Below are 14,129 nucleotides of genomic sequence, written 5' to 3' on the forward strand. Positions count from 1 at the left end.
AAAAGAAAATGGAAGAAAAAGAAGAAGAAAAGGAAGAAGAATTAAAGAAAGGAAGAAGAAGAAGAGGAAATGGAAGAAGAAGATCAAAGAAGAAGAAGAAGAAGAAGAACAAAGAAGAAGATGAAGTCAACATAAAAATGTCAGAAAAAAGTCAAAAATTTTCTTCTCCAAATTGCCCCTGTGATTTAACAGATTTTTGACTGTTCCCTTTATTTTGCTAACGGTGACAACCACATGGTTGCATTTGAAAAAAATACCACAGGTACCACATTGCAAATCGACCAAACCACATGGTACTTTTTTATAATTAACCTTAAATATAATCTGTAGGGTTATATTTATGATTATGGATCAATAAGGGGCTTAGATATTATTAACCACTAAACCTAAACCTAATTGGTACAAGTGTATAATGTTTAAGTTAAAGAAGTTAATTAACCTAGCCTCCTTGCTATAGGAATTTCGGCCCCCTCCCTATCCTTGCACACTGTTCTTTGCGTTGTAGATATTCTGTGTTGATTACGACTAGCACTGGTTCAATTCCTAAACGGTTAGTGCACCTGACTTTGGAGATTCACTCGACTTGCGAATTCCTGCAGTCGTCTCTAAAAGAGACATCACTCGTGAGTACCTAATCTTTGTTTTTAATTTTATTTTGAAGTTCATCCTGTGGCAGCCTAACACGCTTTAACTGGATTATAGAAAATTCCAACGGTAGCATTCCGCTGCGCTTTGTTGATTTTTGATGATAAATCCCCAATAATGGTATCAAAGCTTAGGCTAGTTAGACTGGATAGTTTGGCTTCGGATTAAAAGTTTTAAAACTTAGATTAATATGTATATATTTGTGTTTGATTGAACTTTTTTTCTGGTTTTGAAAAAGATTTATAAAACAAAACATATATGCTTTGATTTGGGTTAAAAACGTTTGGGCTGAACTTATCTTCTTTTGGGGTTAAGGCTAACGTTTATATCCGTGTTCTTTGTGTTCATCACGGGAGCTGTTGGTTTTATTTGTTTTAATTTTTATATTTAAAAAAAAATAAATAGAACTACAGGGGTTGCCACAGCAGCCACTGTAGCCGCTGTAGAGGCTACTGTGAGCAGCCGCCCCTGTTGGCGGCGCTGCTACTGTTTCGGCGGATATCCGCAATGGACAGCCGTTGGGTCCTCACGGGATGGGTCTAGGGTTAGTTTGGGTCGGGTGTAAATTTTAAAAATTAATTTTAGAAGTTTTTGATACTCGGGTCAAATCTGAATCAATTAGAAAGTTTATGGACTAAAAAGGTTTTTTTATAAATTTTAATTGATAAATTCATATATTAGAATTATTTAGGTTGAATAATTTTAATAAAATGAATTTTTGTTGATATGTATTTTATTTATTTAGTTATGAGATATAGTTTATATTTATGTTGTAATAAATAAAACTGATGTTAACTGTGAAATTAATTCAATGGGTCGTGACACCGAACATTGAATGAGTTTAAATTTTGTAATTGATGACAACCCAATTTGAGTGGGAGCAAAATTGATAATTATGCATTATTAGGTTTTCATAGACCTTAATCATTAATTTATAAAATTTAAAAGCGATTTCATTCTAAGGAATTCGGTTTAACTAAAATTAAAATGTTAAGTATGAATGGATTTATCATGATTATACATTTTCTTTAGGGTTAATTACAAATAACTACCCTGTGGTTTGGTCGATTTGCGATGTGGTACTTGTAGTATTTTTTTTGCAAACACAACTCTATGGTTGCAAAATTTTACATGTTTTTTTTACTTTTCCGAATTTGGCCGATAACGACTTCGAAATGAAGATTTTCAAAAGCTAAATGATATTTTAAGCAACTTTAATTCTTCAACTTTTTAGGTTTGAGGTCATTTAGGTGTTGTTTTTTATGAGAGAGAAAAATAATGTTTAGAGAGAGAAAACTTCAAAAATGATGATTTTGAAAAATTAAGAATATATGTCCATAGTAAATATGATACCAAACAAGTTTAATTCTTGAAAATTTTCATTTCGAAATCGTTATCGGCCAAATTTGGCCAAGTAAAAAAACATGTAAAATTTTGCAACCATAAAGTTGTGTTTGCAAAAAAAAAAAAAAAAAATACCACAGATATCACCTCACAAATCGATCAAACCACGTAGTAGTTATTTGTAATTAACCCTTTTCTTTATTTGGCTAACCCCGTAGCATAGCAATATGCTTTAATTCATAGAATTGTATAGACCTATATGTGCCAATAAACCTATGTGGTATGCCAAGCCACAAGTGTTAAATTCTTAATTAATACTTAATAATAAAAAATTATGCGAAATATTATTGCTAACAAGTGCCCCAATATTCCTATGTTATGGCGTGGTTTGGCAGGGTAAAATAGACATTTGGGTCGCCCCGAAACGGCAGCTTTTCCTGGTAGAAACATATAAGTTTAAAATTTGAAAACCCAAGAAAACGTAACAGAAAGCAGAGCCATTGATGATCTTTTTTTTTTTCTCTCTTTCTCACACATAAGATTTTTATCTCTTTAAGTTGCAAGCAAACTCACTTCTCTCATTCTCCATGAATAATATTTTAGTCTAATTTCCGAGACTCCTCTTCCTCTGCAACATTAACAATTTCTTCAAGGTTTGTTTTCTTTCTTTATTTACACTATTGTCGGTAGTCTTGCTGCACTTTGATAATAAATCATAATACCATTATGTGCAAGTTTTAGTGTTCATCATTTTGAATCTTACTTCTTGAATACCAACTCTTTCTTTTTGCATCTTATAATTTATAAATTATATTGAAATTCGTTGGCATTCTGATTTTTTTGAACCCAGTTGCTTTTTCGCAGTTCATCCAATTCCGAAATTACTAGAATAATGATACTTTATATGTTTAGATGGTTGTACGTTTTTCTATCAATTGATTTCTCCGCATATATTTCATACCAAGTTTTCCGTTTCAGAGTTCTTGGAGGGAGAGCGAAATCACTTGAAGGTCGTCAGCATCACAATCCAATTGATCTTTCCTTCTTGATAGATTGTTTTGTGGTATTTGCTTAATTTTCCAATGGCTTTATTTAGGATTACTAAATTGTTCACATTCTGACAGATTAACTGTTGTTGGCAGGTGAGTATTTATAGATCAGAGCAAAGATGAATGATTTAATGACTAGATCATTCCTTGATTACGTAGATATTAAGAAACAAGCCATGAAAGACCTGGAATCTGACCCAGATATTGAGATGGGTCATCTAGACCATCCCGATGAACACAACCTTTCAAACTTCTTCGAAGAAGTGAAAGCAATCAAGAATGAAATGGAAGAGATCACCAATCTCCTCCTTGAACTTCAACACTTAAATGAAAACTCAAAATCCACTCACAGTATGAAAGTGCTTAAAGGAATCAGAGATAGAATCAACTCGAATATGGTTACCATTCTTAGAAAAGCCAAGAATATCAAGTCAAGATTGGAATCACTTGACAAATCTAACATGGCTAATCGTGCTTTGTCCATAGCTTACAAAGAAGGAAGCCCCCTTGATCGAACAAGGGTGTGTGTGACTAATGGCTTGAGAGGAAAGTTAAGGGATATGATGAATGATTTTCAAGCATTGAGAGAAAAGGTTTTCAAAGATCATAAAGAAGGACTCAGAAGGAGCTACTTTAATGCCACCGGTGACTATCCGACTGAGGAAGTCTTAAAAAACATGATTCAGGGATGTGGGAAAGGGAAGATGAGTTTTGAAGGAAAAGGAGATTTGCTAATGGAGAATGAAGAGAGGCATGAGGCTTTGAAGGAGATACAAAGGAGCATGACTGAGTTGCATAAAGTGTTTCTTGATATGGCTGTTATGGTGGAGGCACAAGGTGATGAGATTCAGGATATTCAACAGAATTTAGCTTCTGCTACCACTTACATCAATGGTGGGACTAATGGGTTATACTATGCTAAACAAATGAAGAGTAAGTCAATGAATTGTTGTTGGATTGGAATTATTCTGCTCATTATTCTATTGACAATTCTAGTTTCCACTTTAGCTTCGTGAACGTCTTTTTGGATGAAAATTTCATATATCAATCGTTTTCCATTTCAGTGTAATTAGAAATTGGATAACTGACTGAGTTCATGATCAATCAATGCAATTTGAGTCATACTCTTTTCTTTTTGTAGAAATACACAACTTTTTATATACTTGCATCATTTGAATCCAAAAGCTCGTACACTGCATTTTTTTTTTCTGATCTCCTAAGCTTTCTTTTTGCTTCTGTATTGCCTTGTTCAATTGGATTTGATGCTTTTTAAGATCAACTCTATTGGCTTATTTTTGGAAACTTGCAATAGAACTCTAGTTTTTCTGCTCCTGATTAGTTCACTTGAAAAATTCTCCATTTTTTTTATTCCGTGATGGGATTTAAAGCTGATTTTGTTTAGTTACAAAAAAAAGAACTGCTAGTGCCGGAAACATGGGAGGAACCAATGAATCACATGGAAGAATTTTATTGCAAGAATTTTACTTTCAATTACAATTGCAGTTTCAAATGATTAATTAGATATACATGTTTCTCCATTTACCACAAAAGCCAGCCTCCAATCTAATATTTTTTTCTCCTTAATTCCAAGCAAATGGTACAGTTAAAAGTAAACCATCCTCCTCGAGGGTTGTTTTGAGTTTTCGTTAATTTTGGGAGTGCAATTAACAAGAAGGAAGATCCTTGGGTGGAGGTAAAACAGATTGATGAGGGCCATTTCCATCCTCAACTACAAATGCTGTTTTCAGGCCCCAACCTGTATGTAGCTCCAAGTGGCAGTGCATAAACCACACCCCTGAAACACACAAAAACAAGAGGGTTAGTTAACCAAAAAAAAAAAGAAAAACAAAATAGTTAATTCAGCACATATATATACCTGGATTATCTGCCCTCCACCTTATGGCAGTCCATCCACCAGTAGGTACTCCGACTGTGTTTCTTTCAGGGGGGTCAACCAAGTTAAACTTAGCTGGATCTATTTTACGATCAAAATTTCCAATTCCAGTTCCAACAACAAAGAAATTGTAACCATGTAAGTGAAAAGGATGAGACTCAACAGTAAGAAGATTTGTGTCTTGTAGTACTAATTGTACGGTTGAATTATATGCAATTTTACTAAGCCTGGTGCCTAAGGTAGTTCCAAGGTTTGCAGTAAGAGGTGCACCAGTATAGTTAAATGGTGTGGGAGGATTATCAGGAAAATCAGTGCTGAATATTCCCTTCATATTCAAGTAGTGAGCTTGAAGTAGACCGACTTTGGGCATCACAAAAGTAATGTTGTTTAAAGAAGCAGTAAGGTGAGTACCATTTATGCAGGAAGAACAAGGGTTTACACCTAAACCTATAGTGTAAAAAAGATGTCTGTCCACATTAAGAGGTACATTTGCAGGAAACTGGGGAGAGTTTAGGCTTCTCAGCTTGGAATTGTAGGTGAGAGCGAAAGCTGTATCGTTAGGTAAGGGAAGGTTCGGTAGGGTAGGGAGGAGAGTGTTTGGGACATTTTTGTATTGGAAAATAGCAGTGGCAGTTTTGTTGTCAATAGAAAGAGGTGCATCCATAAAAGGCCTGGCAGCCATGAAATATCTGCCTGGAGATTGAGTTGCTCGAACAAGAACGTTTGTGGTCTGGCCAGGTGCTATAAGGATTGCCACGGTCGTAAAAGGTTTTGTGTAGACTGCATCTATTTCTACAACTGTCATATTGTGTCCTGCAATTCCAAAGAATAGCTCATCATTCAGGGCAGCATTGATGATTCTTAAGAGGTATGTTTTTCCTTGTTCAACCTCCATGGCGAATGTATGTTTCTCTGAACAAGGGAAAAGTGGTCCTGGTTTGCCATTGATGGTATGAGCATCAGAAGCATTTGGAGGCAATCCCAGGTTGTTGCCTTGTTTAACGATCTCTTCGACATCGTTATTCCACCATTCGCCTAAAATGAGGACTTGTTCTCTTTGAGGGAAAGGGAAAGGAAAAGGGGTTCCTGGTTTAGGCATGATAACTATAGCGCCATAAACAGTAGCCCTTAGCCATAGGATGTGAGCATGCCACCAAAGTGTTCCTCTTTGTCCTGTAACATTAAAATCATAACTGTAACTGTGGCCTGTTTTGATAGGACATTGGGTTATATAAGCAGGTCCATCTGCCCATCCATTCCGAAACTGTTTTAGTCCATGCCTGCCACCAGTATCAGTATCAGTATCAGTATCAGAAGTAAGTTCCTAGCTTTGTTCATTTTTACTTCAAAACAAAAACAAACTTTTATTGAAATTATTACCAATGAATAGACATATTATATTGTGCATTATTGGTAACATTCACAATAACTCTGTCTCCTTCTCTAGCATATATGGTTGGCCCTGGAAATCTGCCATTTACTGTCACAATGGGCTTGGCATGACACAATCTGCTAACATTTTGCACTTGAATCTGAAAACAGACAAAAAAAAAAAAAAAAAAAGAATCATAATATGTACAGGTAGATTATATGTTGGATAATTTCAAGCACTCACATCAAATTGGTACGTCTTAGTTTGGGCTTCCACTGCGAGAGAGATCATGAAATATGAAACCAAGAAGAGAAAGAGAAAATGGATTAGAGACATTGTTGTTGAGGAAAGGAATTGTATGAATGTGATTAGAAGGGTGAGACAAAAGGGTTTTATAAGTGAGTTTGTTAGAAGAGAAGAGAATTAGGTAGAGGCTGGCTGTGAATACCAAAGCTTGTAAGCAATATAAGGAAGGATGGAGACATTGAAACTGAAGGGACGATATTAATTGAGCTTCAAGAGCAGATAAACAAAAACACTGACCCATCCAATCCTCAGCTTTACCGTTAAGGAAAAGTGATTCTGTTTACTTTCTTTCTTTCTGAGTTAAAACTTAATTTTATGTATAAACAACCTTGCTTCTAAGCTTTATATATATATATATGTCTTTTCCATATTTGTCGGAATCTCATTATAATATATTTTTTAAATTGAGATTCTGTATGTTTCAATCATTTTCTGCTCACGTAATTAATTATCGACGCTAAAAGTAGTATATGCATTTTTGTTCTAAAAATCACTTCATTACGAATCGCAGTTTCCGTGGCCTAATAGGATAACCTCCCCTAAATGATAACCACAGGCACCACGTCCAATCAAGGACAATCGCAAGATCACACACATTCAACTCCAGTCTTATGCTTTGATTTGCGGACAACAGTTGCGGCCTCCTCTATTGAGCAGTTTCCATGTGAAATCCAATTCATTTACGTTACACAATCTTGTCATTCTATAAATAGAAAGGTAGACAATGCACCAAAAAGTAACATTCTCCTTGCTTATTTCACTTATACACTTTCAATATCTTTCTCCTTTAACTTTGTTGACTTAAGCATCAGAGTAGAGTCACCAGTCTCCAACCCCTCTCCAACCCCTCCTTTAATTATCTTTATGTCTTATCCTAGACATTGGAAGGATTCCAAAAAGCTCATCCCTATTATCTCACATCAAATTGGTGCAGTGAATGTCGAAGCCATGGATCAACTTAACATTTTGTTGATCCCTTCATCATCAAACCCCGCAGAGATCCATAACTATTATGGATGCAAATGATAATCCAATTGGACTTTTGTAGATTACCCCAAAGTTTAACCAGTGTATGGATGCATGTTTGGTTTCGATGGATCCCGAACATAGGAAGATTATGCATGAGATTAATAAACAACTCATCTATAATATGAGATATGTATGGAATCAATGAACGTCTTCAGGACCGAACATGCAATAGAAATGACGAATGTTAGATAAGAGCTCAAAGAAGCTAGATAGGCTAACAAGTTTCCAAACAACTAGGACTTTGTTGCTTGTTCTACTAGACATCATATCGTCTGAAGATGCCCTCCTAAAAAAATACACCTCTAAATTCCCAGTAAGAAAACACAAGAGGATGCTCTAATAGAAGTGAGCCTAGCCACCCTCATTAACGGTGTCATCATTCTAACACTCCATCTAGTGAGCATGATAAGGGAGGATTTGAGAAATCATACTCTCCTCCCCCCAAAAGGTAATCTCAAAGGCGTCGACGAGATTACTCGGATGAATCTATGTCTCCAAGGTAAAAGAAAACCATCAGGAAAAACTTGACCAAATCATATCACCACGATCAGCACGGAGACCGAAGAAAACTATCGCGCTAAGACCTAAGGATCGACAGCAGCCCATAGACTAGCGATCTAGTAACAGACCTGGAGAGAACGAAGCTCTTTTTTACAATGAAGAGATGTACAATCTCATCCACAATGAACTTTGGAATGCCATGGACAATGCGACATTGACGCTAAGATCTCCAAAGTTACTGACACCAGATCACAACTTTGTACGGATATACTAATAAGACCAATGCCAATGGGGTTGAAATACGCCATCGCAAAGAGTATAAAGGATTAGGAGGTCCCACTGTCCATGTGAAGAATGTCATTAGAGACTACAAGACCACCAATGTTTTCATGTGCAAATGCTTTCCCACAACTCTAAAAGATGTGGCTGCATATTGGTATAAACTACTCTAACCCAAATCTATCCAGAACTGTAATCAGATTGAGAATGAGTTTGATCAACCACTAACCTGCATTTTTCTTCTTCGTTTCTGTAAAATTAAAGTAGTGGAGTCATGGATAGTGATTTTAGGGTTTAGGGTGGTAGAAGTTACAAAATTCAGCTATAAATAAAGCCTTAATCCTTCATTTGAAAACCCCACCAATCCAACAGAAAAACTCTCAAATTAAACCAGAAACATCATATTCCTAACCAAAATTACAACCATTATCAAGCTTTCAAGCTTTAATTCCTTAATCTGAGGGAGGACTATAGGGGGCCAAAATTTATAAGTGGATAAATTAGTTGGATTAATTGATTTATTTAGATAATTATAATTAGATTATAGGGTTATGGTGCAAAAATACCCGTAAAGTTTTGGGTCAGGAGCAATTTTACCCATAACATTAGAAGCCAAGAACAATTTTACCCCTAACATTGATAATTTAGGTCAATTTAAGAAATAATTCATCAAACTGTCTTCTCGGTCATGAATCTTGTCATCTACATTTCACACGTGCGTTATTTTATCAGTAACAAATTACAAACATATATTGAGATGTGTAAAAAAAAAGAATGAATTTTGGAAAAACAGAATGAATTTTGTTTTATCCAAGCTCAGAACATGAGTGTTTGGCTGGCAATAGTGAAAGGCCCCTTTGAACCTTATGAAACAGTTGAAGGAGTTAAGACTCTGAAAACTAAAGATAAGTGGTCAGAGGATGACTTGAAGAAGCTCCAGAATAACGCTTCGGCTATCAATATGTTTCATTGTGCTCTAGATGCTGCAAAGTTCAATAAAATCTCAGGAATTGAGTCAGCAAAGGAGATTTGGCATAAGCTGGAAGTCACCTACGAAGGTACTAGCAAGGTCAATGAGTCCAAAGTCAATCAGAATATGAGACTTTATGAACTCTTTGAGATGAAAGAAAGTGAAGGCATATCTGACATGAATGCTAGATTTACCAACATCATCAATGAACTCAAAAGACTTGGAAAGATCTTCTCAGAGGAGGAACAAGTCAAAAAGATTCCCAGAAGCCTTCCAAAGGGTTGGCAGGCAAAGAAGACAGCCATTGAGGAAGCTCAAGACTTAACAAAGTATAAGTATGATGAGCTGATTGGATCCTTTCGGACTCACGAAATCTCAATGAAAAATTTTAAAGCGAAAGAGAAGTCAGAAGATAAAAAGCAGAAGTCAATAGTGCTTAAGCTTGATTCTTCAGAGGACAACACTACTGACGATGAAGAGAGGGCAATGTTCACTCGAAAGATGAAACAGATGTTTCAGAAGAGTGATTAGTACAAAAAGCCATACAGAAGGTCTGAGAGACCAAAAAGAGAACATGGTGAAAGCAAAATCAGAAGGACTCTTCCAAACTAATCACCTGTTTTGAGTGCCTCAACCTAAACATATCAAGTCAAACTGTCAAGTACTGAAGAAGGATAAGAAGTCTCAGAAGAAGGCTATGGTAGCTAAATGGAGTGATAGTGATGAGTCTTCCTCTTTAGAAGCAGATGCTGCTGAGACAGCATATGTGTGCTTTATGGCTAATGAGACAGAAGAGTGTGGATGAAGCAGAACCATCAATTGCCTCTGAGAAGAAACTCAGAACCTTGAGGTAACAACTCTTCATTTCTTTAGAAAGGAAATGATTAATGCCCTCTGTGATGTCTATACACTTGTTAAAAAGTCTAATAAGAAAATCAGGGCACTCAATAAAAGATGTGATGAGATTTAGGAAGTTAAACTTTCTGACATCCAACATCTCCTTTAAGACAACACTAGGGAGGATGAGAATTTAAAAATCATGCATACGTTTGTCTCTGAAGTTCAGATATCACATTGATTCAGAGTCATCTGACTCTGAATCAGTATAGCCACCATCGTTAGAACTATGGAAGCAACTCTTCCAATAGGAAAGGATGAAAACCAAAGAAGCATGTCCAATGTGACTTCTGTGGGAAATATGGCCACACCACTAAGGATTGTTGGTATAGGAATGGCTATACCAAACATGAAAATATCAAACCTATGAAAACTAACCCCAGAGGACCCAAAAAGACTTGGGTACCTAAGAAACCTTTATATTGATACAGGTTGGCCTGAGATGTGCACAACAGTCGAAAATGTGGTATATTCACAACGCATGCTCAAGGCATATGATTGGTGATGAAACTCAATTCATCACACTTGAACATAAAATAGGTGGTACTGTAAGTTTTGGAGATGACACGAAAGGAAGTATAGTAGGCTCTGGATCCATCGGAACCAATCCTGCTATTGATGAAGTCTCCCTAGTTAGAGGCCTGAAGTTCAACCTACTAAGCATGGCTCAGCTTTGTGACAAAGACAGAAGGGTTATCTTCGATGCCTCTGGATGTCAAATTGTAGACATTAAGACAAACTCTATTATCCTTACTGCTCCTAGGATAGATAATGTGTCCATGATGAACTTAGAAAACAAGTTTTCAAAAGAAATCTATCTTGTCTCAAAGGAAGGAAATTCATGGCTATGGCATAGAAGACGTGGTCATGTGAGCATGAACCTTTTGGCCAAATCAGCAAGAAAGCAATTAGTTGAAGGAGTGACAGCTCTGAAATTTGAAAAGAATCAATTGTGCAATGCTTGTCAAGCTGGAAACAAACTAGGAAATCTTTCAAAAATAAAAACCTAGTATCAACCAAACATCCTCTAGAACTACTACACTCAAATCTTTTTGGGCATGTACAACCTCTGAGCTTAGGCAGAAGAAGATTCACACTTGTAGTAGTAGATGATTTTTCTCGGTATACATAGGTCATCTTGCTTAGTAGCAAGGATGAAACATTCGAGACATTTTCAAACCTCTGTAAAAGAATTGAAAATGAAAAGGACTTGAAAATCATTCATATTAGAAGTGATAATGGTGGAGAATTCAAAAACCAAATGTTTGATGAATTCTGTGATACAAGAGGCATTGACCACAACTTCTCTGCTCTTAGAACTCCTCAATAGAATGGGGTAGTTGAAAGGAAGAATAGAACGTTAGTTGAAATGGCTAGGACAGTACTGAGTGAAAATAAGCTTCCGAAGTATTTTTGGGGAGAAGCTGTTAACACTGCATGTTACATTCTCAATAGGGCTCTAGTTAGACTTATACTGAAGAAAACTCCCTATGAACTATGGAAAGGAAGAAAGCCTAAGATAGGATACTTCCGAGCTTTTGGTTGTAAATGCTTTATTTTAAATACTAAGGACAATCTTGTAAAGTTTGACTCAAAGGCTGATGAAGCCATTTTTCTTGGCTACTCAACAAACAACAAAAGCTGTAGAATTTTTAATAAGAGAACCCATGTTCTTGAGGAATCAGTACATGTGGAATTTGATGCGACTGACTCCGCAGGTAAACTCATCATCAAAGAAGATGAAGACCTAGTCTCAATACCTACTAAGAACATTCAAGCTACTGAGCCTCCTTCCACTGGAACGTCAGAAGGTAAACTTGACTCTGAGATTATTTTCACTGACGAAATTTCTCCTGTAGAGATTGTTGAAACATCCACAACTAAAGACAACCCTCTCCCTAGAGAAGTAAGAGTTCCCAGAGGACACTCTGTGGAAAACATCTTGGACACTGTTCAAAATGGAGTGAGAACTAGATTCCAAGTTAGGCTACTGAACAACGTGGCCTTTGTATCAAAATAGAACCAAAGAGCTTCTCAAAAGCTGAAGGAGATGAATACTGGATGATTGCTATGTAAGAAGAGTTAGACCAGTTCAGAAGGAATGATGTGTGGGACTTAGTCCATCTGCCAAAGAACAAGAAAAAGGTCGGAACTAGATGGATCTTCCGAAACAAGTTAGATGAATAAGGAAACGTGATAAGGAACAAAGCCAAACTAGTTGCACAAGGATACAGTCAGCAGGAAGGTATTAACTATAGAGAAACTTTTTCCCTAGTAACAAGGTTAGAATCTATTAGTATCTTATGTGCTTATGCAAGTTTTATGAACTTTAAATTATTTCAAATGGATGTGAAAAGTGCATTCCTCAATGGGATTGTAAATGAAGAGGTATATGTAAATCAACCTCCTGGTTTTGAAGACCCCAAGATTCCGAACCATGTTTATAAACTCAAAGAGGCTCTGTATGGATTGAAATAAGCACCACCTGCTTGGGATGAACGCTTAACTAGCTTCCTTCTGATTAGAAACTATGTCAGAGGCTAATACGACCTAATTCATTAAGAGGAATAAGATACCCTTTTAGTACAAATATATGTTGATGATATAATTTTTGGTGGTACTAATGAGACACCCTGTAGAGAATTTAGCAAGCAAATGCAAACAGAATTTGAAATGTCCATGATGGGAGAACTTAGCTTCTTTTTTGGACATCAAATTAAACAAGGTAAGAATGGAATCTTCATTAGCCGAGCCAAATATTCCAAAGAGATACTGAAGAAATATGACATGGAGAATTGCAAAGCAATCTCAACACCTATGAGTACTAACACCGTACTTTCAATAGATCAGTCAGGTAAGTCAGTAGATAGCAAATTATACAGAGGTATGATTGGCTCCTTGCTCTATCTAACTGCTAGTATGCTAGATATACAATTCTTAGTACGCTACTGTGCTAGATATCAATCTAACCCTAAGGACTCTCACTACATAGCTGTGAAAAGAATCCTTAGGTACTTGTAAGGTTCTGTGAATGAAGGTCTATGGTATCCCAATACCTCAGAGTTTACTCTTCTGGGATACACAGATGCTGACTATAGACGGGATAACCTTGAACGAAAAAGTACCTCCGGAGGATGTCACTTTCTCAGAAGTACCTTAGTCTCTTGGTTTATTAAGAAGCAATCCTATGTAGCTCTGTCAACCACAGAAGCTTAGTACATTGCTGCGGGAAGCTGTGTTGCCCAAGTCCTCTAGATCAAGCAACATCTATAAGATTTTGGACTAAAGACAAAGACTATTGATGTCATGTGTAACAACAAGAGTGCTATTGATCTATCTAAGAATCCAATCCAGCACAACAGGATGAAGCGTGTCAGCATAAGGCATCACTTCATCATAGATCACATACTTAAGGGAGAAATTAAATTGATCTATGTACCCTCAGAAGAACAACTTGCCGATATCTTCACTAAGCCTCTAGCACGAGAGCAATTCTACGCTATAAGAGAATCAATAGGTATGTTCAATCCTCTTCGGTAGTTCTGAATGCTAAATATGTATGCTTCAGAATGATAACTTGCTTATATGCTATATGTCTCCTATGAATGGATGCCACATCTTCTAGGGTTAGCACGCATATTTAACCTAGTGACTAGAATGACATCACTTTCATCATCAACTTTGGCCAAAATGAATGAGCTGTCACTACATTAATGTTAGAAACTAGGCCATTACTGGCTCTAATTATGACTCTTGGACTCTGACCTCTCACCTGCCCTAATTTTGCCTATAAAAGGAGGCCAAAATTACTCTTCTTCTCTTTACACCTAAAATTTCTTACCC

General features: G+C 36.5%; 2 protein-coding genes across 3 annotated transcripts; one reads left to right on the plus strand and one right to left on the minus strand.

Annotated features, from left to right (window-relative positions):
- Positions 1 to 502: 502 nt before the first annotated feature.
- Positions 503 to 4,131, plus strand: LOC136224702 (syntaxin-112-like). Of its 2 annotated transcripts, none has more exons than XM_066013109.1 (3): positions 503 to 623; positions 2,968 to 3,052; positions 3,132 to 4,131. In XM_066013109.1, the coding sequence occupies exon 3, from the start codon at positions 3,158 to 3,160 to the stop codon at positions 4,052 to 4,054; it is 897 nt and encodes a 298-aa protein (XP_065869181.1). In that variant the 5' UTR covers positions 503 to 623; positions 2,968 to 3,052; positions 3,132 to 3,157; the 3' UTR covers positions 4,055 to 4,131. The 2 variants fall into 2 exon arrangements, with proteins under 2 accessions (XP_065869181.1, XP_065869180.1); XM_066013108.1 differs by lacking the exon at positions 503 to 623 and adding an exon at positions 2,520 to 2,642.
- Positions 4,132 to 4,484: 353 nt separating this feature from the next.
- Positions 4,485 to 6,697, minus strand: LOC136221727 (laccase-11). Its single transcript, XM_066009164.1, has 4 exons — positions 6,548 to 6,697; positions 6,313 to 6,464; positions 4,915 to 6,212; positions 4,485 to 4,833 (listed from the first exon to the last, which is right to left on the minus strand). The coding sequence occupies exons 1-4, from the start codon at positions 6,638 to 6,640 to the stop codon at positions 4,703 to 4,705; spliced, it is 1,674 nt and encodes a 557-aa protein (XP_065865236.1). The 5' UTR covers positions 6,641 to 6,697; the 3' UTR covers positions 4,485 to 4,702.
- Positions 6,698 to 14,129: the final 7,432 nt, after the last annotated feature.

This window comes from Euphorbia lathyris, chromosome 3 (genome assembly GCF_963576675.1).
Source record: "Euphorbia lathyris chromosome 3, ddEupLath1.1, whole genome shotgun sequence".
Lineage (NCBI taxonomy): Eukaryota > Viridiplantae > Streptophyta > Magnoliopsida > Malpighiales > Euphorbiaceae > Euphorbia > Euphorbia lathyris.

Coding starts and splice junctions, on each gene's coding strand:
- LOC136224702 (XM_066013109.1), top strand. CDS start 3,158: ATGAATGATTTAATGACTAGATCATTCCTTGATTACGTAGATATTAAG.
- LOC136221727 (XM_066009164.1), bottom strand. CDS start 6,640: ATGTCTCTAATCCATTTTCTCTTTCTCTTCTTGGTTTCATATTTCATG. Junction 6,465..6,547: donor CTAAGACGTACCAATTTGAT/GTGAGTGCTTGA, acceptor GTCTGTTTTCAG/ATTCAAGTGCAAAATGTTAG. Junction 4,834..4,914: donor GTGGAGGGCAGATAATCCAG/GTATATATATGT, acceptor TGTGTGTTTCAG/GGGTGTGGTTTATGCACTGC.